General features: G+C 44.9%; 1 protein-coding gene across 3 annotated transcripts in view; it reads left to right on the forward strand.

Annotated features, from left to right (window-relative positions):
- Positions 1 to 20,481, forward strand: part of PDE7B (phosphodiesterase 7B) — a 293,064-nt gene extending 272,583 nt beyond the window's left edge. For all 3 annotated transcript variants that reach the window (XM_014850588.3, XM_044754279.2, XM_014850589.3), the window contains 5 exons: positions 872 to 963; positions 6,292 to 6,436; positions 8,264 to 8,360; positions 12,591 to 12,671; positions 16,789 to 20,481. In XM_014850588.3, the coding sequence (XP_014706074.1) occupies positions 872 to 963; positions 6,292 to 6,436; positions 8,264 to 8,360; positions 12,591 to 12,671; positions 16,789 to 17,018 (645 nt within the window). In that variant the 3' untranslated portion in view covers positions 17,019 to 20,481. The remainder of the gene's footprint in view (positions 1 to 871; positions 964 to 6,291; positions 6,437 to 8,263; positions 8,361 to 12,590; positions 12,672 to 16,788) is intronic.
- Positions 20,482 to 22,798: the final 2,317 nt, after the last annotated feature.

A 22,798-nucleotide genomic window follows, 5' to 3' on the forward strand; every position in this document is an offset into this window, starting at 1 on the left:
TTCCTGGGGGCTTGGGGGGTTCTGCTTTTTATGTATAAAGTCACGGCGAGGCCATAATGTTTGCTGATTAGAACAAACACAATGGATTGTAAGAAACATCCTTTGTTTACGTGGTTAGCTGATGTTGGAACGAGCAGCATGTGTAAGAGAGGAGTGAAGTCTAGGGAGAGATCGACATAGCAGAGGTTTCCACGAGGGAGGAGACAGCAAGACAATTGAACAAGGAGGCGATTGTACATTCAAACTCAGACCTTACGGGCCCACTGCCGATGCACGGGTCCCGAAGGTTGTTGGCAGCTGCTTCCATGGCGGTGGTCTCCAACTTTGGTGTACGTAAGAGTTCATCACTGCAAACAGACCAAACCAAAACCAAACGGACTGGGGCTCAGGAGTCTGACTGTGTCAGCAGCAGCCCAGGTGGGTCAGACCCAGGGTCGAGAAACAAGGGTCAGTGCAGTGGATGACACAGGGCCGTGCAGCCTGCTGCTCGGGTGACTAGTCTGATCTTGGATTAGGTTATGCCTACAGCCCCACAGTCTGTTACTACCGATTTTCTATCTTCTAAATTGACTGTTGCCTGAATAGGCTATCAAACACGGGGGCCGAGGCAGGAGTGAATGATACTGGAAATAGATCCTCATCAGCCCCCCAGGGGAGGGTCAGCAATGGCCTCACGGCCCTCCCACTGTCATCATGGCTTCGAGGAGAGCCAGTGCTGCTTTATTTTGCATTTCTCTTCTGGTCTGCCTCTGCGTCATCAGGTACAAACTGGCTGGAGGGAGAATGTTGGCCTCAGTGGAGCTGTGAGCAGCATCAAAGATCGGTATCCGGCTTCTTTCTCATTCGCAGCTTTCATTTGTTTTCTTTCTAGAACATGTCTGTGCTGGAGAATCACCACTGGCGATCGACAATCGGCATGCTTCGAGAATCAAGGCTTCTTGCTCACTTGCCGAAGGAAATGACGTAAGTGGCGCAGAGATGAAGGGTCCTGATGTTCACACATTAAAGATAAGCCGCTTTCTCGAGGGCACGCTTGAGACCCCCCGGGTTAGTGGCCGGGAGCCAGCCGGCCGTACCTCCTGCCTGCGCTCGGCTGTCTATCAGAGGAGATTCTGTGTCAGCTCCTGCAACCCAGAAGCCAGGCCGTCTCAGGGAGCTCTGAAGGAGCTGTGGATAGTCTGGGGCCTGATGTCAGGACAAGGGGCTGGGTACACGGCTCTCAGCTTCCACACTCCTGCATCAGCGCTCTGCTGTGCCAGATTCCTGTCTTTCATGTTAGCGAGTTTGTCCTCCCGTGCGGATCCAAAGATAAATATTTATCGAAAAGGAACACAGGAGTTCTCAAGCTAGATTTAAGATGAGTTCAATAAAGTGTGTATTATAATTGCTAGTCTTGGCAAAAGTAGAAGCCAGAAATTCTTTTCTAAAATGTTTTTTGTTAAGTAATTGGATGGGGCCCAGCAATTTTTTCAGCATTGATTTACCAACGTCTCTTGCATTTTAAACAGAAGGGGAAACACTAGCTTCCTGGGCCGCTGATTGTTAGCCCGGCCAGTAGAGTGAGTTCTACAAATCCAAGGCCGTTGCCTCATTTTCTACGAGGCCCCAAGTTAGCTGCTCTCCCGTCCTCCAAGGCCACCGCTAATTCTGATCTGTTTAATTAAAATGCGCGGAACCTGAGGCCGCTAGGAGAGAAGACGCAAACAGCACTGTGCCCCTCTTCCTGGAGAGTGCAGAGCACCGTGCCCCTCTTCCTGGAGGGCGCAGAGCTGAAGGTCCAAAACCAAGTGGCGTTTCTCCACAGAACCCGCAGCACGCTCTGGGCTCCCAGGGTTGTTCCTGGCCCTCTGATCCTGTCGCATGCTGTCTCCCAGCACCCAGAGGAATGTGGAAATTGCAGGGGGAACTTCAGTTCTGATGACATTTTACCGCCTGGGACTAAATAAAACCAATCCTCATGCGGGGAATAAAAACTCACGCTTTTCACTAGAACAACAAATTGCAAAGATAGAAAGAAAGAAATGCAAAAAGAACTACAAACCAGAGCAAGAAATCAAATAAGTAGGAGAAACAAAGGAGGTAGGTGGCAGGGACAGCTAAAGAAAGAAAGAAGAGGGAAGAAAGGAGAGAGAGGACAGGAAAGAGCAAAACGAGGGACGAGCTGGACCAGCCTGGTCACTCACTTAGTACTCATTTCCTAAGATCTCCTGCCCGTCCCCAGCGATTCCAAATAAAAATTGCATGTTTTTATGTCTTTGCGAGGCGCAGTGCTGTAAAGTGCTTTTGCGAGAAGAATAATTGTTACGCAACAGCACGTGTGAGAGGACTTTATAATGAAAGCTATCATCATACTCACTGTGATTAGTCCTTCTTTCCTCATGTAAACGCTTTAAAGTCAGGTTTCTGATTTTAAAAGTAAGACAGGTTAACTGTACAAACTAAGGAAAATCTAGAAAAGTATTTATTCGCTGAACCACATGAAGTTGCTGTTTTTGAAGGGCCCAAAACAGTAGAACAGCGGCGTTTTCATGTGATTCAACCTAGTATGATGAAAACTGGAATTACTGTAACATTACTGGTAATGTTGACCTGGCTGGTATATTTCCTTTTCGTCTTTTTTCAACGCAACCATATTTTAACAAAATGGGGAACTTGTTTTGTATGGTTTATGTCCTGACATTTTTCACTTTCCGTGGAGGTCTTTTTCCATATCATTAAACCTACTACTAAAATAAAATTATTTTAATGGCTATAAGGTATTATTGTACCAAAATATATTAACTATTGCCTATTGTTTGGAATTTAGATGATTCCCAGATTTTTGTCATTATAAACAATGCTTAACAAGCATTCTTAAACATAGGTTTTTATCCCAAACTCTGATATTCTATTTTCTGAGAAAACATTTGTGGATAGAAATTATTGATCAGAAAGTTGTGAATTTTTAAGGTTCTTGTTGTATATTATCAAATTGCTTTTCCAAAAAACTGCATCTACCTGTATTCCCATTGGTGGGTTATGAGAACATCTATCAATGTGCATCACCAAAGTTGAGTTTTATCTCTATTATCTTTTTAAAATATTTGCAAATTTGACATATATACACATATACGTAGAGAGAGAGAGAGAGATTCATTGATTACAACAGAGATTGGAAATTTTTCATATATTTACTGGCCATTGTTATTTCTTTAGGGAAGATATTTTTGTGTTTGGTCTTTTCCTATTTTCCTATCAATGTTATTGTTCATTTGTAAGAAGGTTTTCTATTTTGACTATAGTAACCATTTGTTTTATGTTGTAAATATTATTTGAAATTTTTAGTTTGCCTTTTAATTTGATTCATGAAAGATTTCACCTAACTAAAATAGTTATATTTTCTGGTTATAAATTTACTATTTATATTTTCAAAGAATTTATGCAATATTGAGAATTATAAAAAAGAAAGTGAAAATCATCCATAATCCCATTTTATATCTTTCCAAATTCTTTGTTATGACCATAGAGATCAGGCCTTACGTATTTTGTATCCTATTTTGTAATATAAACAATAAAACATCACATTTTTCCATGTAGCTAAATACAGCTAAACATCAACATATTTAATAATTGCATAGTGCACATGCAACATGGCTTATTTAAGCAATCTCCTATGTATTTATGAATTCTCATGATTTTTTTCCTCCCCAAAATGTTTCATTATTCTAAACAACAAGAGGATAAACATCCTTATAACATATATCTTTACTAATTACATCTTTACTAACATGTTCAGGTAAATTTATAGACGAACTGTTGGTCAAATTATTTATATTCAGGAAACGCTTTTAGCATTAATTCCTAAATCACCCTCCAGGAACATCATACTAATTGACACTCTCACTAACAGCGAATAAGGGGACCATTTTCCCCGTACCATCAGCAGCAGTAGGAATCACAATCATTAATTAATTCAGCAAATTATTTAGTTGTTACTTTTAATCCTTGCCAATAAAAATGGGGAAATAGTATCACGCAGCTGTTTTAATTTGCTTTTTTTTATAGTAAGGATATTTAATATCATTTCATATTTTAGAGTATTTTATATTTCTTTTGTGAATTGCCTATTTTCTATGATTATTTTTAATGTTCGGAAGTGGATTAAATTTATATATGGCTTAGAAACCAAAATGTAAATGGTGAAACTATACAGATATTAGAATATAATGTAAAGGAATGTTGTCATCAGAGCTGGGAAGGATTTCTTAAATAGAAGGGAAAAAATTAACCACAATTTAAAAGATTTATAGATTAAGCTGTGATAAAAATTAAGACTTCCTTTCATCAGAAGATAACATAAAGAAAGTGGAAAGAAAAGCCACAGAGTAGAAGGTATTTACAACACATAACTGACAAAAGCCTATTATTGAAAATATATAAAAACTCTTAGAATCAATAAACAAAAGAGAGATGACCCAATAATATATTAGATAAAGACTAGAATAGAAACTTCACAAAAGAGGAACTACAAATGGCCATTAAACACATGAAAATACGTCCAATGTCACTAGTACTCAAGGCAATTCATATTAAAACCACAACGAGTTGCATGACATACCTCTCAGGTTGGCAAAAAATATGAAGAGTAAGAATGTAAAGGAATGAGAATCTCATCTAATACTGCTTGGAGTATAAATTAATACAATTGTTTTTGAAATAATTGACAATATCTAGGAAATTGAAGATAAGCATGCTCTATGATCCGGTAATGTTATTCCTGGACATAGACCCTAGAGAAACTTTTGCACATGTATAACTGGTACATAAAAGTGTTTGCTGTGGCATTTTTCATAGTAGTCAAAAACTAGAGGGGAGTGGGCCCCGTGACCGAGTGGTTAAGTTCACATGCTCCACTGCCACGGCGCAGGGTTCATGGGTTCAGATCCTGGGCGCGGATCTACACACCCCTGGTCAGGCCATGCTGTGGTGACATCCCACATAGAGGAACTAGAATGACCTACAACTAGGATTTACAGCAAGGTACGGGGGCTTTGGGGAGAGAAAAAAAAAAGACAGAGGAAGATTGGCAACAGATGTTAGCTCAGGGCCAATCTTCCTCACAAAAAAAAAAAGCATACCTTTAAAAAAAAAAGCTAGCAACAACTCAAGTGACCATTAAAAGTAGAGTGGATAAACGCACTGTAGTATATTCCTGTGATGGAATACAACATGGTTATGGAAATGGATGAGCTACAGCTCACACATCGACATGGATGGCTTTCAAAAACATAGCGTTAAGCTAAAGAAGCGAAGTGTACACTAATACTTACCATGGAAACTAAAGTTCAAAAGCAGTTAAAGTTAAACCATATTATCTAGACCTGCGCACACAGGTGGTAAAGTTATTATAAGCAGCAAGGAAATTATGGAAAAAGAGATCAAGAGAGTGGTTACTTAGGGGTTAGGGGCAGAGGGATGTGATGAAAATCATCATGGGCCTACTGGGGTCCTGGCCAGCAGTACTCCACACCTGGGTGGGGATTATAAGATGCTTATTTTACATTTATTCATCAAACTGTATATGTAGGCTCTATGCACTCTACATAAATACATCTCACTTTTAAAGGTGAATCTTAAAAGTAATTATGAATTTTCCTTCCATTGATGAATTTCTATATGTGAGATAATAAATCTTTAATTTGCTTTATCTTTCCGAAATATCCCCTTTTCCCTCTCTCATTTGTTGACTAATATATTGCTTTCCCGCTGGTTTTTAGTGGTGCCTCAATCAACTGTCACTCCTCTTTAAGTTCCAGTATCCCTTTCTGGCCTGTCTGCTTTGTTCCATTGATGGCTACTTCCATCCCACCCTATCAGTCGCTGTGCTGTCCTCCTTGTTATTTCTATTATTCTGCCCTTGTCTCTCCCCAGGCAGATCTTAATGCTTGAGCTGGTTAGAACTTTCTTACCAAACTCCCATGATTCTGTGTGTCTTCTTGTGTCCTCCTTAAAGCATATGTTTCTACTTGGCTTTCAGTTTTCTCATCCACTGGAACCGTGGGCATGTATGAACTCCCACAAGTCTGATCACCCGAGGTTTCAATCACTCTCTACGGTTCTTGGCAAACCTGCTATGCACAGACAGGTTGATGGCGGGTGAGGGGATCACTCTCGGGCTCTGGGGGCCTCTGTGGAATCCACAGAATCGAGGGCAGAAATTCAGCTTCAGCCCCTGATGGTGACAGAATCAGTCACCTCCTCCAAGAGATTTGCTTTGTGTGTGTGTGTTCTCTGTCCTTCTTGTGGATGCAGACAGGATATCGAACAGCAGCTGGGCTCCCTGATCTTGGCAACAGACATTAACAGGCAGAACGAGTTCCTGGCCCGACTGAGAACTCACCTCCACAATAAAGATCTGAGGCTGGAGGATGGACGCGACAGGCACTTTATGCTCCAGGTAAACGACAACAACAGGAGCCGTTATCCTTGCTGGGTGAAAACACCAAGGGACCCCATCGATAGTTTTAGCACGTAGGAGAAGGAGCGTCTCCCACGGTGTAAGTTAGAGCAGTGACCTACTTTATGAAAAGCTTGGAGACACATGAACACATGAAATTTTTAAGCGGTTTCCAAGCAAGCAAAATCTGGGTTTCACGTCCGTGGTTGATAACATCTCCTTTTCCGTGTCTGCTAACTGCTTTCCCGCGGAGTGGCCCTGCTGGGCAGTGGCATATGACAAGAATCCACCCCACTTCGTGGCTTGATGTGAAAGGGGGCACGGTGGTACCTGGCAATTTAGAAAAATGTTTCTATAAGCCAAAAGTGTACCATGTGAGCTACGGTACAGACAAAATTGACAAACAAGCTGCCTTCCTTTATCTGAAACCCACTTAATCAAGCCCTGCTTCACTTCCCTTTCCTACCTAAACTCATATCTCTCTCTGAGCCTCAAACGTGTTTACCTAGTCGTACCATTTTTAGGCAGCAATAGATAAATTATTTTAAGCTTAACTGAATAAATTGAACCGTAGAAAATCAAACCCTTTCTGCTTTATTCCACGGCAAGAAGCCATTTGTGACGTGAGAACAAGGGGACCTGGGAAGTAGAAATATGAGCTGATATCCAAACCAGAGTTTTTTCTCCATCTTCCATTTTCTCCTGTCTTCCTTCTTTCCTTTTGGTGCAAAAGACTGAATGGCAGGACCCTGGGTTCCTCAGGACAGACCTCCTCTTACCCGGGAGATGTAGCTGCACAAAGGAGATGGAACTGTGGTCTTCTTTGCCCTCTGTCGTGTCCACAGTGCTCCATCCTCCCGAGGAAATACCCGCCCCCGGCCTGGAGCTCTGTCTCCTTCCTTCTTTCTGCCTCAGCTAGACTTCTAGCCACAAAGTTGAGCCACGTACCTGATTTTAGTGACTGAGCCAAGTCCAGAGGAGCTGAAAGATTTGGCCTGAATGCCTGCATTCCAAAAGGAAAGTTTGCAAACACGAGTGAACCCCTACAGGGCACAACCTGGGGGGGACTTCCGGCCCATGGTGACTCCAACATGTACCCGTGCCCCCATTAACGGGAAAATAAACAACCGAATTTGCAACTTCATGGGATCCAGGCTCTCCCCGACCCCAGCACTGTTAGCACTTGTGTGATCCCAAGGAACTGGGTCAAAACAAACAGACATTGCCGGTGGGCAGGGCACACCACCAGCGGCCCATCTGGCAGCCGCCTCTTGGCAGTTGGCGGTTAAGGGAGAGAAACTACGTTTTTGGGAATTCAAGCTAAACCTCCTAAGGTCAGCATCACTGAAAAATCTGGCATCCCACATCCAGACAGTGTGAGGCAAGCTTTGATGTAGCTGTGCAAACAAGCACTCCCGGGTTTGATACAAGAGATGTATGGAGTCCGTCAGCGTGGCCACTGTGGGAATGAGGTCCAAATGATCTCACATGAGTCTGGCTGGGGCCCCTGCCGCCTCCCTGCCCACGAGGGGCGGGGCAGCTTTAGGAGCCAGGCTGCAGCTTTCCTTGGCCTGCCCACCCCAAGGCTCCTCCAGGAAGCTCCGTGTCCTTGGACGGTGACTCCTCTCCCTCTCGCTGCTGTAGAGGGAGTCCTGAATGGAGGTTTTGTGTGCTGGTGAATAAGTGCTGTTTCCTCGGAGGCCATCTGTCAACGCCAGCCGGGTCCCGGGAGGCAGGCGGGTGGGTCTGAGAGCCCCTGGGGCTCAGGCGCTGTTTGCTGCTGAAGGGTCCCCCTCTGACCACCTGCCCTGCCCTGTCCTCCCTCAGATTGCCCTGAAGTGTGCTGACATCTGCAACCCTTGCAGAGTCTGGGAGATGAGCAAGCAGTGGAGCGAAAGAGTCTGCGAGGAATTCTACAGGCAAGGTTAGTGACCCACGGTGGCCTGGCCACGGCCCCTGCCCGGCAGGCAGTTTTCCTGATAAAACAGGAAACGGCTAATCCCCCCTGACGTTTGTTCGTTCCTCAACTCTGATTATCCTAATCTTCCTCTTTAGCTCTCTTGCAAACCATCCTGCCCTTTTCTGGAGATAATTTTAAAAGTAATAGCATCCACTTACTACAGAAACAGGTAGCAAGGAGGTGCAATAAAAATGAGCAAAAATATATTTATATATATCTATATTTATAAATATATATATTTATATATATTTTTATAATGGCTTTCCTCTGTGGATAGAGGACTGGGAGGGACAGTTTGGTTTGTATTCTGATCTTCTTTTTAACGAGCTGAGCGCAGCCGGAAGGCTAACTGCCGTTCGGGGCCAATGCTTTCTGCTCTGACAGAAGGATGCAGACTCTTGCCTTCCTGTATTCCTGCCCCTTGCTTTCTTAAATGAAGTTAATAATGAAACAGAGCACAGCTAGCCAAAAACTGAGTTCATCCTCTCAAATATATACAGCGAAAAGACAAATGGCCCCAAGGTAGGGTACAATTTTTAAGAGATGAAGTTCATTCAGAAACAAGGCAATGACACGGGGAGGGCCGGGCCTCTCACGCAGCCCCGTGTCCTCGGGCCAGGTTTCAGGCTCCGGATGTTTGCTCAGGCACAACAGTGCCTTAGTGTTAGCGACAGGATCAGGTTGGAGAGGCTGAGCACAAATAAGGCCTGAAGTGCCCCACATGCCAGCTCCGTGGGGAGGTCACAATAGCAACAGAGAGCCTGTCGGAGAGGCCTCCGTAGAAAGATGTGTCATTGCCATCGAGCTGGTCCCAGGGACAGGAGACAGAGCAGACAGGAGACAGAGAGGGTTCACGCGGGGCCGGAGGGCCCTGCTCCCCACCTCTCGCCCTCGCCGTCCGAGCGCTCACGCGGCCCCCTTGGCTCCTCCATCTCACTTCCATCGAGGGTGAGCGGTTAGAGAGCAAGAGGTCAGTTCTACTTGCCCGTGATATAAAATCTCCACCGAGGGAAAGACAGAAGGAGCTCTAACGAAACTGGAACAGGGCGGTTTTAGATTCGACGAGATAAGTACTTTACTGTGGGAGAGAGAAAAACTGAGCTAGCACAGTGAGCGAAGGGCCAGGATCTTCATCCTCGGAGAGCAAACGGTGGACAGAGAAGCCCCTGCTCTGTCCGTCTTGGCTTCGACTCAGCTGTGTGCTCCTGTTGCCACAGACGTCAGTTTAACCTTTTCCTGTGCTTGTCGTGCACCTTATCTGGATTGTGGACTACTTGGGGTGGGTGGGGGGGAACCATGTCACCTGGGCAGATTGTGAGGGCCATAGAGTTGGTGAGTTGAAACTGTTAACTAAGTGGACGAAATGCGTCAACCAAGAAACATAATCCGTAAGATCTCTCTGCAGAAACTGGTTGTTGTCCTAATAATCTCTGTATGTGCCGCATGACAGGTGGAACAATCTAGAATATGTGTGACTCAGATCACTAAAGGTGAGCTTCCGTGCACTTTGCTCTGGCATGTCTCCTGGCGGAGGACGGAGAATAGAGAGCTCAGGTCAGGTCCTTTTTACTTACCAGCCTTGTGGTCTAGCAGAAGTTTGGCCATTTCAGAGGGGAAGACCAGACCCGATGGCCGTCCAAACGGCCTGTCCTCCATACTGAATCCATTTTTTAAAAAATTTTATAAGTATGACTTGTATCATTTTGATTAATCTTATTCTGGCTTTCAATTTAGGATTTGGGCTTCCACAGACTCCTAATAGTCCCAGCCAAAGTATCTTTAATGATTTGTGACGTCGAGGAAAGGAAAACCCCTAAAGTCAAGGTTGAGAGCAGAGGGGAAAAGAAAGATGGAATGCCATGAATTAGGAAAACAGTGTTAAATTCTCAGAACAGAGGTTAGGAATCTAAATATCGTTCACCCCCTCCCCTCAACGCCTTAAGGAAGTAGAATTTCTGTCCTACTGTAATCTGATACTACAGATTGGTATCTTCTCAATCAACCAAGGTTCCCAGAGTCCTTATTGGCCATCTGCTTCCAGCCTTGCCTAACCCTCAGCAGAACTGTGCTTTTCCGACACCCAAAGCCCCAGTGGGGCTGTCATGAGGAATACACAGAAGTGTAGTTAGTCTATGTTTCGTAACCTCAAAATGCTCGTCGGTAAGCTTCCGAGGGGAGACAAACTGAGCGATTTTCTTCTTTGCATTCTCTACCTTGATTAACAAAGTGTCTGGAACGTACAGTGCTCTGTGAATATGTCTTGACTGAGTGGGCGAATAAATGATCTACCTGGGAGCCCTCTCCTAGTGGGGGTCCCAGGAGAAGGTCCAGAGCTGTGGAAGGGAGAATCTGAAGTGGGTGCTAAGGGATGAGCAGTGCGCACTCCAGTGGGAGAGCCACCAGGCACCTGTGGCTACTTAAATTTAAATTCATTAAATTAAGTAAAATTTACTTCCTCAGTTTTACTGATCAGACTTGAAGGGGCTGCTATAGCCGACAGTGCAGAGAACATTCCATCATTGCAGAGGGTCCGATTGGACACCACTGGTCTCCATAGGAGTGGAAATGGGCAGAGGCACTGGGTGGGGGCGGACCATACCCCTGCCTCATCGACCTGCTTGGTCCACAAGAAGGTGAGGATGAGAGGATTTGTGGAGGCCCCTGTACAGCAGGCTATAGAAGAGAACATGACAATGGGAGTCATCTTAGAAGGTGCGATTAAGCCAGCATACATAATTGAAGCAGAAGAAATACTGAAGAAAACTAGCTAAGAAGCAAAAACTAAGAATGAGTTATTAAGAACCCAGACTGGAGTCAGGCAGAGTGAAAGTGGGGAAGAAAGGTATTTCGAGAGAAGAATGGACAGGATTTGATATGGAGGGAGGAGGGAAGGGAGGAGTCAAGCACAACTGCTCCAAAGTGTGGAGCCTGCCCAAAAAATGACTATTCGCACAACGGTGGCAGTGAGGAGCGAGACTGGCTGCAGGAGAGTTCATTTTAGTGTGAAATGGGTCTGCTCTGCCCTCACAACACTTCGTCTGGCTTCCCTGGACTCCTCAGTCTAAGCCAGAGTCATTTCCTCCCGTCACTTGAGAACCACCAGGGCCCACGAGACGGTGGGCGGGACGGCTGCAGCCTGAGAGAAAATGACGGACAGGTGGTGTTCCTACGGTTCTCGCTGTAGGAGCCTTCAGGAACACTCCAGAGCAGACTTCCTAGGTTGGAATCCACCCTCCCGATCTCTAGCAGTAAGACCTTGGGTCAACACACTTCCCTCCCCTTCATCTCAACTCCCTCACCTGTAGATGGGATTACAATAATAATTATGAGGATCAGATTAATTAATAGGTAAAATGCTTCGAATACTGCCTGGCACACAGTCGGCATGACATAAGTGCTGTCCTTGTATCTCTTCTAGTTGAGAGGAGGGCACGCACAGCTGTGATCCCAGCTAATGTTTCTGAGGACCAGCTTCTCCACTGATCAGCCAGATTGTTTTTCCCCAACGCAAAAATTATCCACCGTTTTTCACCCTCAGGTGGAACCGATAATATGTATCCTGATCAAGCTGCTCATGATGCATTTCTCCTTTGGTCTTCTAGCTGACAAAGGCATGAAAAAGAAATATCATTCTGACCTCTAGACTTTTTTTAACTTCAGTTACATTAGGTAAAATTCTAAGGCGACAGAATAAAAGATAGCAGACCTTTATTTCCGACTAATTGTGTAGCCGCAGCCCGAGATGCTCTCAGATAAGATCTTCCAGTCCCTTTCTTCATTTCCTACCCTCCTCATTATTCCTGGTCATTCAGGGGAAACCAGACTAGGGTCAGGCAGAGTGAAAGGATCAGAAAAGCATAAAATTTGTTTTCTTAACCTGTAGCTTAAAGACAGAACCTCCATTTCATGTTAGGAAATCTCCCGTTAGCTGTGCTCTTGTTTTTACGGATCTTTTTCAAAAAAGACCCAGAGCACACCTGTTTGCAACGAGCCTATTGTAAACGGTTGTTGACACACTGATACTTGGAATTTTCACTGGAAGCTACCAGAGCAAGTCAGTGCTAAAGGACTCCCAGTGATAACAAGAGGGGAGCAGTAATTCCCAGAACAGCTTCTTCCAACCAGGTCGTTAAAACTTTCACCGCTCACTTTTGTAAGTCCTGGATGACCAGTGTGTTTCTCCTTTCTTCCTAGGTGACCTTGAACAGAAATTTGAACTGGAAATCAGTCCTCTTTGTAATCAACAGAAAGATTCGATCCCTAGTATACAAATTGGTGAGTTGAATTCAATCTTTATTTTAAATGAATGGTTTTTGTATGTCTGCCACACACAGCTACATACAGCTTTTAAAAGATCCAAACTGGAGGTTTAATCAATGCCCCTGTGAACGGCTGAGTCCAGATAAACACTCTGACCATGAGTAGGTAATAATCCTAGGTAAAAATCCACTAGGTAATTTCCACTGAGAAATTATGAAAAATAGGGAAAAGGCTTTGTTACAGACCCTTAAGTAACCTGGATCACCTTGGTAGTTCAGAATGGAATCAAAACCAAATAGCAAGAAGGAAAGGAACGAAAATCAACTATTCGCTGCTGAAGAGCGAGTTACCCTGCACCCTCTTTAGGACTTGAAGGGTGGGAAGTCAGCAGTATCTGCCTTTAGGAGCCTTCCAGTTTGGGTCACTACCCTTCATTCCCAGCACACGGCCCCGAGGGCTCAGACCCCAGGCCGTGCCCCGTGAGCCGTGCTAGCCCTGTGGCCTGGGCTGTCATGCTCTCCACTCTCCACTGTCTCATTCTCTCAGGACCACGCTTTCAAGTGTCGATGGCAATAAACTGCTAACCTGCAACATTGAGGCATCTAACATAAGTATTACTTTAATGAAGTTATGCGTAAGATCGTTAAGCAAATCAAACTGTGGACATTTTAGGCACTTTAGTGGGGAAGATATTTGTGATCCAGGAAGAATTTCTATTGCTCCTTAAAACACTCTACCAGTTTGGGGCCAGCCCCGTGGTTAAGTTCACATGCTCCACTTCAGCGGCCCAGGGTTCATGGGCCCACATCTCAGGCACAGACCTACACACCACTCATCAGATCATGCTGTGGTGACATCCCTCACACAAAATAGAGGAAGAGGAAGATTGGCACAGACGTTAGCTCAGTGACAATCTTCCTCAAGCAAAAAGAGGAAGATTGGCAACAGATGTTAGCTCAGGGCCAATCTTCCTCACCAAAAAAAAGAAAAAAAGAAAAAGAAAACCACTCTACCAATTCCACCTAGATTTAAAGCAAGTCTTTCTTTTCCTTGCAGTTCCCTCCAGTTAAAACCAAGCTCAGAACTTCAACTCTTTTACTTATAAGCTATGGCCCTGACACGCACCGGTCCGCATTTCTCATCAGTTCCCATAGGCCTCAGGTAGCCAGCTTAATGCATTCACAGTGCTGCAGACCTCGGCAAGGCTGGGGGAGAAAGGGGCCCCCAAAAGATCAGCTGAAAATTAAGAAAACCTTAGCAAGTTAGAATGATCTGCTTGCAACACCGAGCCTCAAATCTAACCACAAAAGTCATAAAGTCATCCTGAGGAAATAGGGACAAAATCAGTCTAGTTACCAAGATTTGAATGGAATGTACAAATATTAAAATAGGTATGTTGGAATTGTGAGATTATTGGCTGTCCATTTTTTTCCAAATTGCCTTAATATTGTTATGTTGTTTTTACAATTAAACTGAAAAAAGGAGGGGGGCAGTGTTATAAAAAATAGGACCCAGGAAGAACCCAGAGCGGAGGCAGCTATGGAATTGCTGGGGGGAGGGGAGCAGCATCAACAGAAATGCCGCCGCCTCAGGCTGCCTGGATCAGCCTCAGCTGCAGAGGTTCTGCAGATGCAGATGTGACACGGAAGGGACAGACCCTGACCAAAATCCTAACCCCGGGACCCAGTGTGTTAAAATCTGGCTAGAAAGAAATTTGCCAGGCAACTGCCGGCAGCATTGTGAACCCCCAAAGAAAAGTGTCCACGTTGTAAAGATCACAACCTGGATTTGCAAACAGACCTGATTTCAGAGATTCTCTCCTGTTGTTGTCATGAGAACACACTTATTTTGTCAGGTCGTATGCCCTGATTTTCAGCTCAGGAAAATGTGGTTACCATGGTTACTGTTTTGAAACTGGGATGGGGGTTGAGTGTGTAGGAAAATCCCACGGCTGCTGCACTGGCACACCAAGGATGAGGAGAAAGCAACGGTGGCTCTGACACAACCCCTAGTGCACAGACCTTTCCCTGTCTCTGCTCCTGGTCTCCCAGCTGTAGGTCCGGGGCGGGGAGGTGTGGTGGGCAGGCCTAGTTCGGATGGTTATGTTGCTTTTACAATTAAAATTGGAAAAATCCGAACAGATAAACAGAGTCTAATGGGAGCCATGGCTTCAGCTTCCGAGACGAGGATTTTTCCAGGGGGGTCCTAAGTAATGCAGCCACTTCCTCTGTCCTGACTCCTCTGGGACTGAAAATGTCCCCTCTCTTTTTCTTGTCCCAGTCCTCAATGAGAATTTCCTGAGCGCCATCTTGGGTTCAAACCAGGTTTTCTGTTTAGGTAATCGATATTCACCCAAGTGGAAGTGGGACTTACTCCCCACCTCCCACCCCCATTCCTCCCTCTCCCTATCAAACGCCGCGTTTTAAAAAGGAAGATACAAATGGAATGATCTCTAATTGGTGAGAGCTACAGAAAGATGAGGAGAAAGAGGCTTTCCTTCCATCCGGTTCACTCTGAGGCCACCGTCTCTCCCTGGCGGCCCCCCCCCCCCGCCCCCGCCAGGCAGGACAATATCCCGGCAAAGCCAGTGCATCCCCGAGTGGCAGAGGGAGGTTGGTACAACTCACTGGCACCAGCAGGACAGGTTCTCGAGCTGATATCGCAGAAGACTTCCTTCACTTGCCTCCACGCGCCTATTCAGACATTGGGATGGCCATCCCTCTCCTCTAAGAGGTCTTTACACCTGCGAGTAGAAATACAGAGGTGTAATTCCACAGTAACTTCCGGAAGAAAATGAGTTGATTTTTAAGTATTGGACTTTAAAATGTTAGGTTTGTAACTTTTTGTTATATTTAAGGTAAACTTGACAGATATTCACACTTTGAACTTTAAAATAGTATAATGTTGCAGACTACGTTTTTAGATGTCTAATCTCTCGTAACGTGAACAATATTAGAAATTAGATACAGACACTGTGAAGGAGAGGAGGAAAATTCAAGAATGAAACCATCCCTTGCTGACTCCGTGTATAACCTTACCGAAATATAGAGAAAGTCGCTGGCTTACTTTCTTCCTCAGGCTCAGGTTATACAAAATGATCTTATAATATTTAAATCACGGTTCACATAAGATGCAATAATGCAGACATGTGCAACAACGTTTTGCGTTGCTGCATCCTTTTCCCATCTCTGTAGCCTCCTCAAAGGTCAAGTGTCTGCTGTTTGTCAGATAAGATCATCAGAGCAAGGCTTATAATTCACATGCCTGTAAACACCCAGCGTTAGTTGTTGGAAGACTTTGTCATGCTGAAAACACTTGCCTTTCTCCCCACACCTACATTTCAAGGAAATGCAGTAAAACCAAAATATGTCCAAGTTTGCGATGATTCCAGTAATTCCAGCCTAGACTGAAAGTTCTCTTTGCTTTAATAAACCATGTTAATACAGAGAGCACATTCACAGTGAAACACGATTAGAAAGCAGCAAGTCTAAAATAATTAAGAGAACAAACGTGCACACAAAGTCTAATATCAAACGACCTCATCTAGTCGTTAAAGCAGGACTTTGATGCAGGTGAAAATCCGTACTGAAGACGGAAGAACTTTTCTTTACCTGCACTTAGTCGTCTAACATAATTGGCAGTAAGACAACACTATGAACAATACTTCTGCAAGAACATCCTATGGGGTCAACGTGCCATCCTTCAGAGGGTCTGAGTCAGTGACCTGCCCTCCCCCCACCACCACCCTCCTTAGCCCTAGTACCAACTTTATTTTACTTTTTTGTTCATATGTCTTTCTCCCTTCTCAAATAATAACAGCCAGTGGTTACTGTGTTTACTATGTGCCAGAAGCTTCCTAAGCACGTCACGTGTAAGTCCTTTCACTGTCCTAACAACCCTGTGCATTTGGTACGCTTCTTAGCTCCTTTTTACAAAGGAGGAAACTGAGGCACAGAGAGGTTAAATGTCAAGCCCAAGGTGACATATCTTATGCTCCCAAGTTGAGAGTGGGGACCCCATCTCGTTTGCCTTCGTGTCCCTGGGCCGAGCGCACGGTGGCCCCAGCCGCCTGTGGGGAGGAACAGTGCGTTCTACCGTCCTCATGGTCATGCGTTTGGCCCTCCCGTTCCAGGTTTCATGACCTACATCGTGGAGCCCCTGTTCCGGGAATGGGCCCGCTTCACGGGAAACAGCACCCTGTCGGAGAACATGCTAAGCCATCTCGCACACAACAAAGCCCAGTGGAAGAGCCTGTTGCCCAAGCCGCACAGAGGCGGCAGCGGAGGCGGAGGTGGCCCGGACCTCGCAGGCCAGGGGGCTGAGAAGGAGGAGCAGACTGGGACCAGAGGGGACACCCCCTAGTGCCAGCCAGGCCTGCCCCCTGCTCTGCACACCGAGAGGCTGGGCACCTCCTCGAGCAGAGGCCTCCAGGGAGGGGAGAAGCCCTGAGGGGTTCCTGCCACCAGCCCAGCCGCTCTCTGGGTCTCCCCCGGGGGCTCTTTATGACGCCACCCTCCTCATCCTCACCTGCCTCCCTCCTTTGTCCAAGTGTACAGAAGCCATCCTCCACCTCAGTCGTCACCTCAGCATTAGCTGCCGAAAGGAGCAACTGCATCCAGCCACGTGGGAGCTGAGTCCAGGAGCAGCTCGCCCCGCGAGGAGGGGATCGGGAAGTGGGAGGGAGGTGCTTCTGCCGTGTCCCCAGGGCCTGGGTCACACAGGACGGGCAGCAGCTCCTCAGTCTGGAGCACCTTCGCGTTTGCCGTCTGACTGCTGATCTGCGTGACAAAAACACCAGCATATTTGGAACTCCAAGGATATTGGTCTTAAGTGCCAGCGCACAGATGAGAGTGTGAGAGAAAGTACCTTCTATTTTAATAATAATTATTATGATAAAAATAATAATAAATCTTTTTAACTTTTCTATTGTATGCACTAGACAATGGATCTAAAACTTTGGGCTAAGATCGCTCAGTGCACCCAGGCCGGAACAGGGGGGTCATTGCTTTGTTACTGACGTTAGGCCACTTTGGGGCCGAGATCTGCGTCTTCTCAGTTCCAGAAACCACGTGTCCCACCCCATCCGAGGGAAGGTGCTGTACAGTTCATTCCTTTGCACCGTTAGCCGATCCGTCTTTTATCAGTAACTCAGATTCAGCGACATGTTTCTATCCACACTGTACATCTTCTGTAGATAACAGCGCTACTGAACCCCAGGCTAAAATCCGTGAGTGTGGTGGGGTCGCTACCTGTATAAACAACGGCACTGTGAACAGATACTGTTAGTTTTCATACAAGAGAATGCGTTTGTAAATATGGTCTAGAGTTTATTAATATACTATTGTTTGCAGATAAAGGCCTTAACTTTAAACGTCTTTCATCCTCTGGAAGCTGCCCAACTTGAATCCTCACAGATGTCCTTCTCAACTGCCTTCCACGTCCATCTTCCTGCTTTCCAGCTAAGGTCACAAAACAAACTGAATAAAGTCTTTGAGGAACTCTCGTGGGAACTCCACGTGCATTCCTCTTGAGACCGTAGTGTTTACTCTACGGCACAAGGAGCGTGTCCTCAGACTAACAAGACCCTTCCAGCCAGCCGGAAGGCCTTTCCAACACAGCGATGTTGCACACGGCTCTAACAAGCCAGCTGATGAGTTCGTGTGTGTGTGACTCTTGTCATGGACGTGGCAGTGTATCAACCTCAAAGGTAGACATAGCAGGTCTCACATGCCTTCTGTGACCCTGTCATCTAAGCGTCAGGGAACTCCCCTGAGCCCCCACCCCACTTTCGTCTGCTGTGGCTACAGTACCAAAGCACCTTTGACTTATGGTTGGCGTGCATTTCTTTGGTGTTGATAGTAACTGGATTTTTCTTTCTCCTTCATTTCATGTGAACAACTACCCAACTGTTTAGCTGAAGTTAACATTATTTAAGTAAAGAAAATATTTCAGTTTTCTGACAGAATTTGCCTTCCTGGCAGGTCATTGTGGTCAATTACAGCTCCAGAGTCAACTTGGGATTTTGTTGTCATTTTTTTCTGCAGACACTTGGCTGGAAAATCGATTGGTTGCAGCATTCTCTAGTCAGCTAAACTGTGCGTTCAACCTTTTCTCTAGAAGTTAGATGAAAATTGGCGGGGCCTCTTTCTTTTTACCTTAAACGATGTGGTAATGGGAGAATGATCTGATCATTTCTGCCACTGCCAAGCTGGTTCATGAGCCGAGAGAATGACAGCTAACACTCACTCCCTAAGTGTAACTGCTTTTTTTTTTTTCCTCCTAACATACAAATGGAATGTTCAAAACTTGACTGGATTGTAATAAGTTCCTGTAGAGAGACTGAGGCTGGCAGGGTTAAGGCTTAGGGGAAATTTTGGAAAGTTGGTTATATTTTCATTAAAGTAGGAGACATTGTCAGATGGTACTAAAGAAAGTGTGAAAACCTCAGGAAATGGATGGACAATAATTCAAACTTGTTGATGTGGGTAAGAAGGGAAGTTGTGAAAACTCAGCACTAACTTTGTTCTTGTTTTTCTGTAACAACTCTGAACTGACACACGAGTCTTTATTGCTAAAACACTCTGAAGCTCTCTGCTTGGTGAGGCCCCACAGAGGACGTGTTGAATGTATTCCTGCTTCCAAACCTCTCTTATTTCGGTTTGTGATGCAGACAGGGCTTTGGGGCTGTCTATTTAATGTACATGAGGTCAACTCAAGGACAGCCATTCCCGGAGACAATACAGTACAGATAAGATGGAAGATGATAGTTTAGCTAATGGGGCTTTTACCTTGAGTTTAGGAAATAGACTTTGTTTAAATTATATTTATATCATAACTTAAATAAGATTGGGATGTTTTTAGTAGTTCCAAGTTTATAGGACAAAAGGGTTTATGTTACAATCAGGTCTTGAAGAAGAGCTCACAGAGAAGACTACCGAATATCCAACAGTCAAGCTTATGAAGCAGCTACTAGTACAATAAAAATCTGAAGTAAAATGAGACCTCGTGCGTAAACCAGATGCATCTGTGTCCTTCTTTCAACCATCTGGAGATTTCTTGAGTTCTTTGCTTTTTGGCAAAAAAAAGAAAAGAAAGAGAATGTGAAAACTGTTTTTTCTTGCCTACTTGCCTACTAGTGGCTCTCTTGTAATATTTCCACGGAAGGAATCCAATTATTAGTTAAGACACAGCTATTGGACGCCCACGGACTTCTCACCTTCTTCTTCTTCTAGTCCGTGCACCATCAATAGCTGACCGATCAAGTTCAATTCTTTCATTGCCTGAGAAGAAAGGTATCAAAGGGCTATTTTCAGTAAGCGAAAGGTAGAGTCAAAATCAAGTTAAGAGAGAGAGACTATATATCACTGCCAGGCCTGATGGGAAAGCCTGTTTTTCGTTTTCACAGCGTCCGTGAGCAGTCAGAACCTTGCTCACGGAGCCCTGACCTACCCACAACTCCCAGCTGGGCTGAGCGAACCCCAGCTCCACCTTGACCTGCTTAAGGCCTCTCGCAGAGGACGTGGAGCGTGTCCCGCAACACAGTCTACAGACAGCGCTTCCTACAAACAGACTCGTTTTGTAACCTTTTCTCGTGTTGATTCAGATCTGCTCACTGATTTGAAAACTGGTTATGAGCTTGTATCTCACTGTATTTCTTATGCTTTGTTCTTTTAAGCAAACCCTTAAAATTGTGCTGTTTTGTGTACACAGGTGAGATTTGGGAAAAAAAACCATCTTGTGAGTTTTTGCTCAAAATGTGGCCTAAATAGCCATTGGCATGTCTAGATAAACAACTAAAAATAAAGGTAATTTCTTAAGAATATAACCATATGTTAATATCCTGATTCTCACCAGGTAACATGTTACCAGCCAACCAATAGGATTCAACAAAAAGGACCCACTGCTCAGGAGAGGGAAAGAGCACAGATGCAGATGTGGTCCAGGTGACTCCCGCCACCAGGGGCTGCAGAAATAGCCACATCTGTGAAGGCATCACTTCCAGTTAGTCCCAAGTTAGAGAAAGAGGGCCACCGTTCAGCTGTGCATTTCCCCTGAGTCCTGATCTTTTTCTGACTCACATTTGTCAAACTCATCTGTGAATGGGAATGAGGTACAATGTTTTAGGTTCTGAAAACATAGCAGACTCAAATCAAGAACCACGTGTTCAAAACATGGTTTTACATTTCAGGATTAGAAGCCACCAGGAAGAGCAGAATAGTTCAGGCAGGACAATTGAATGTCCTAAATCTATCTGGAAATAAAGGAGAAAAAATACCGCTCATGTTTCCCAGAAACAGCCTTGTATCTTTACAGATTCTGCTCGTATCCATTTTATTAAGATTTATATTCAGAATCTCACTAATTCCTTAATGCCTTCCCAGTGCCTGAACACAAAGCCACTGTTTCATTTATGGGCATTCTAGGTCATAAACTCAAAATCAAAAGTAAGACCCCAGTAGTACTCTCAGTAAAGGTCAGACATGACTTTCAAACGTAGCCGGGAACCTAGCTGAAGCGTCGCCAAACAGGCCAGGCCCATGGCAGCAGCTGAACTTCAACCCAACAAATACTGGTTTAGGATCCACTATATGCCAGATGTTGTGCTAGATATTTGGGATATAAAAAGACCCAGGCCCTCCAGCAGCCTTCAGACTTGCGTCAGAGACTGGTGTTACCAGTGAACACTTCACGAGAACGCTGGAGAACATCTGTGAGGACTCAAAGGCAGGTAAAGCTCCCTCCTGGGGTACAACCCAATAGAAAGCAGAGGAACTTTGGAGACAGAAGTGGGTTCCAATCTTGATTCTGTCACTGACTTGCTCTGCGGCGTCAGGGACGTTACTAAACCTGTGTAAAATTATGTCCAGACAATAACATCATTTACAGTATTGTTGTGGCAGCTAGATGAAGATTCCAGAGGGAAAGCACAAGCAACTTTCTGGGACGCTGTAGGCTTTCCGTAAATACTAGTTCTCTCCTCTTAAATTACAAGAAGCTTGGCAAATAGCCCTTCACACATGGGTAAGAATGGGGAGAATATATGAGAAAAATGCAGTAAAAAATGCTGGTGATTTCATATTAAGAAGTCAAACTCATTTTTACATTTTTTTAACAGATGGGTTGGTTTATGTACTTATTTATTACAAACTTGGGTAAAAGATTACCCCTGCAATCCGTTGGTCACGTGAAGGTCCTACCTCAGCTACAGCCTAGGTTTCTGTTTAGTCTCTATATTCTCGCGTAGAAGATAGGATATCTGTTGTTGGCAGTTCTGTCAGAAATTTCTGTGAAGGCAACAGCTCCTAGAAACAAGATGAGAGTCAATTGTCTCCTTCTTTCTGGCTGGTAATAGCTCTGGACCTTTCTGGTCCTCTGTGTCAAGCCCTGAAAGGTGTCTGGGCTTTCACAGGCTCTGCGGGTGCAGGCGTGGGTTGATGCCTCAAGGATGCGCTTGGTTCACTCCACTCACACCATTCCACACACATTCTCAGCCGATGCCTGCTGTGTGTCCTAGAGCCTACTGTGTGTCCTAGAGCCTGCCGTGCATCCTAGAGCCTACTGTGTGTCCTAGAGCCTACCATGTATCCTAGAGCCTACCGTGCGTCCTACAGCAGGACAGAAAGCAGAGGCTCTTCTTAACCTCCTGTCGCAGAATGGAGAGGACCCAGTCCTGCCTCCGTGGGAATGAGATGGACAAACATTTGAGTGATGACTAAGCAGGGAGCTTTGAGGGGCTTTTTTTTTTTTTCAATTCAGCCAGAGAGATTATTAGAAAATATTTAAGTTTTAGCTGATATGGTTTGCAGATGCATGGTTGCCTTGCTTAGTCATCTAAGCAAAGATGTATCTTGGATTCAATTGCCTGAAATGCTTTAAATTCTGGTATTGCAAGTGCTGATTTAATCTTCAGTAATTTTTTTCCCTTTTAAGGAAGCAGTGTGGGAGAACTTTAAAAGTGTGGGCTTTGGAGTCAGACAGACCAGAATTCAAATCCCTCATTATCACTTGCTGTTAACCCCACCACTCAGCTAATTTAATCTCTCTGAGCCTCCCTTTCCTCATGTAGAACATGAGAGTAACTCCCACCTCCCGGAGTGGTTTTGAGGTCAACATTAGAGAACAGACATGAAACACGCAGCATA

This window comes from Equus asinus, chromosome 24 (assembly GCF_041296235.1).
Source record: "Equus asinus isolate D_3611 breed Donkey chromosome 24, EquAss-T2T_v2, whole genome shotgun sequence".
Taxonomy (NCBI): domain Eukaryota; kingdom Metazoa; phylum Chordata; class Mammalia; order Perissodactyla; family Equidae; genus Equus; species Equus asinus.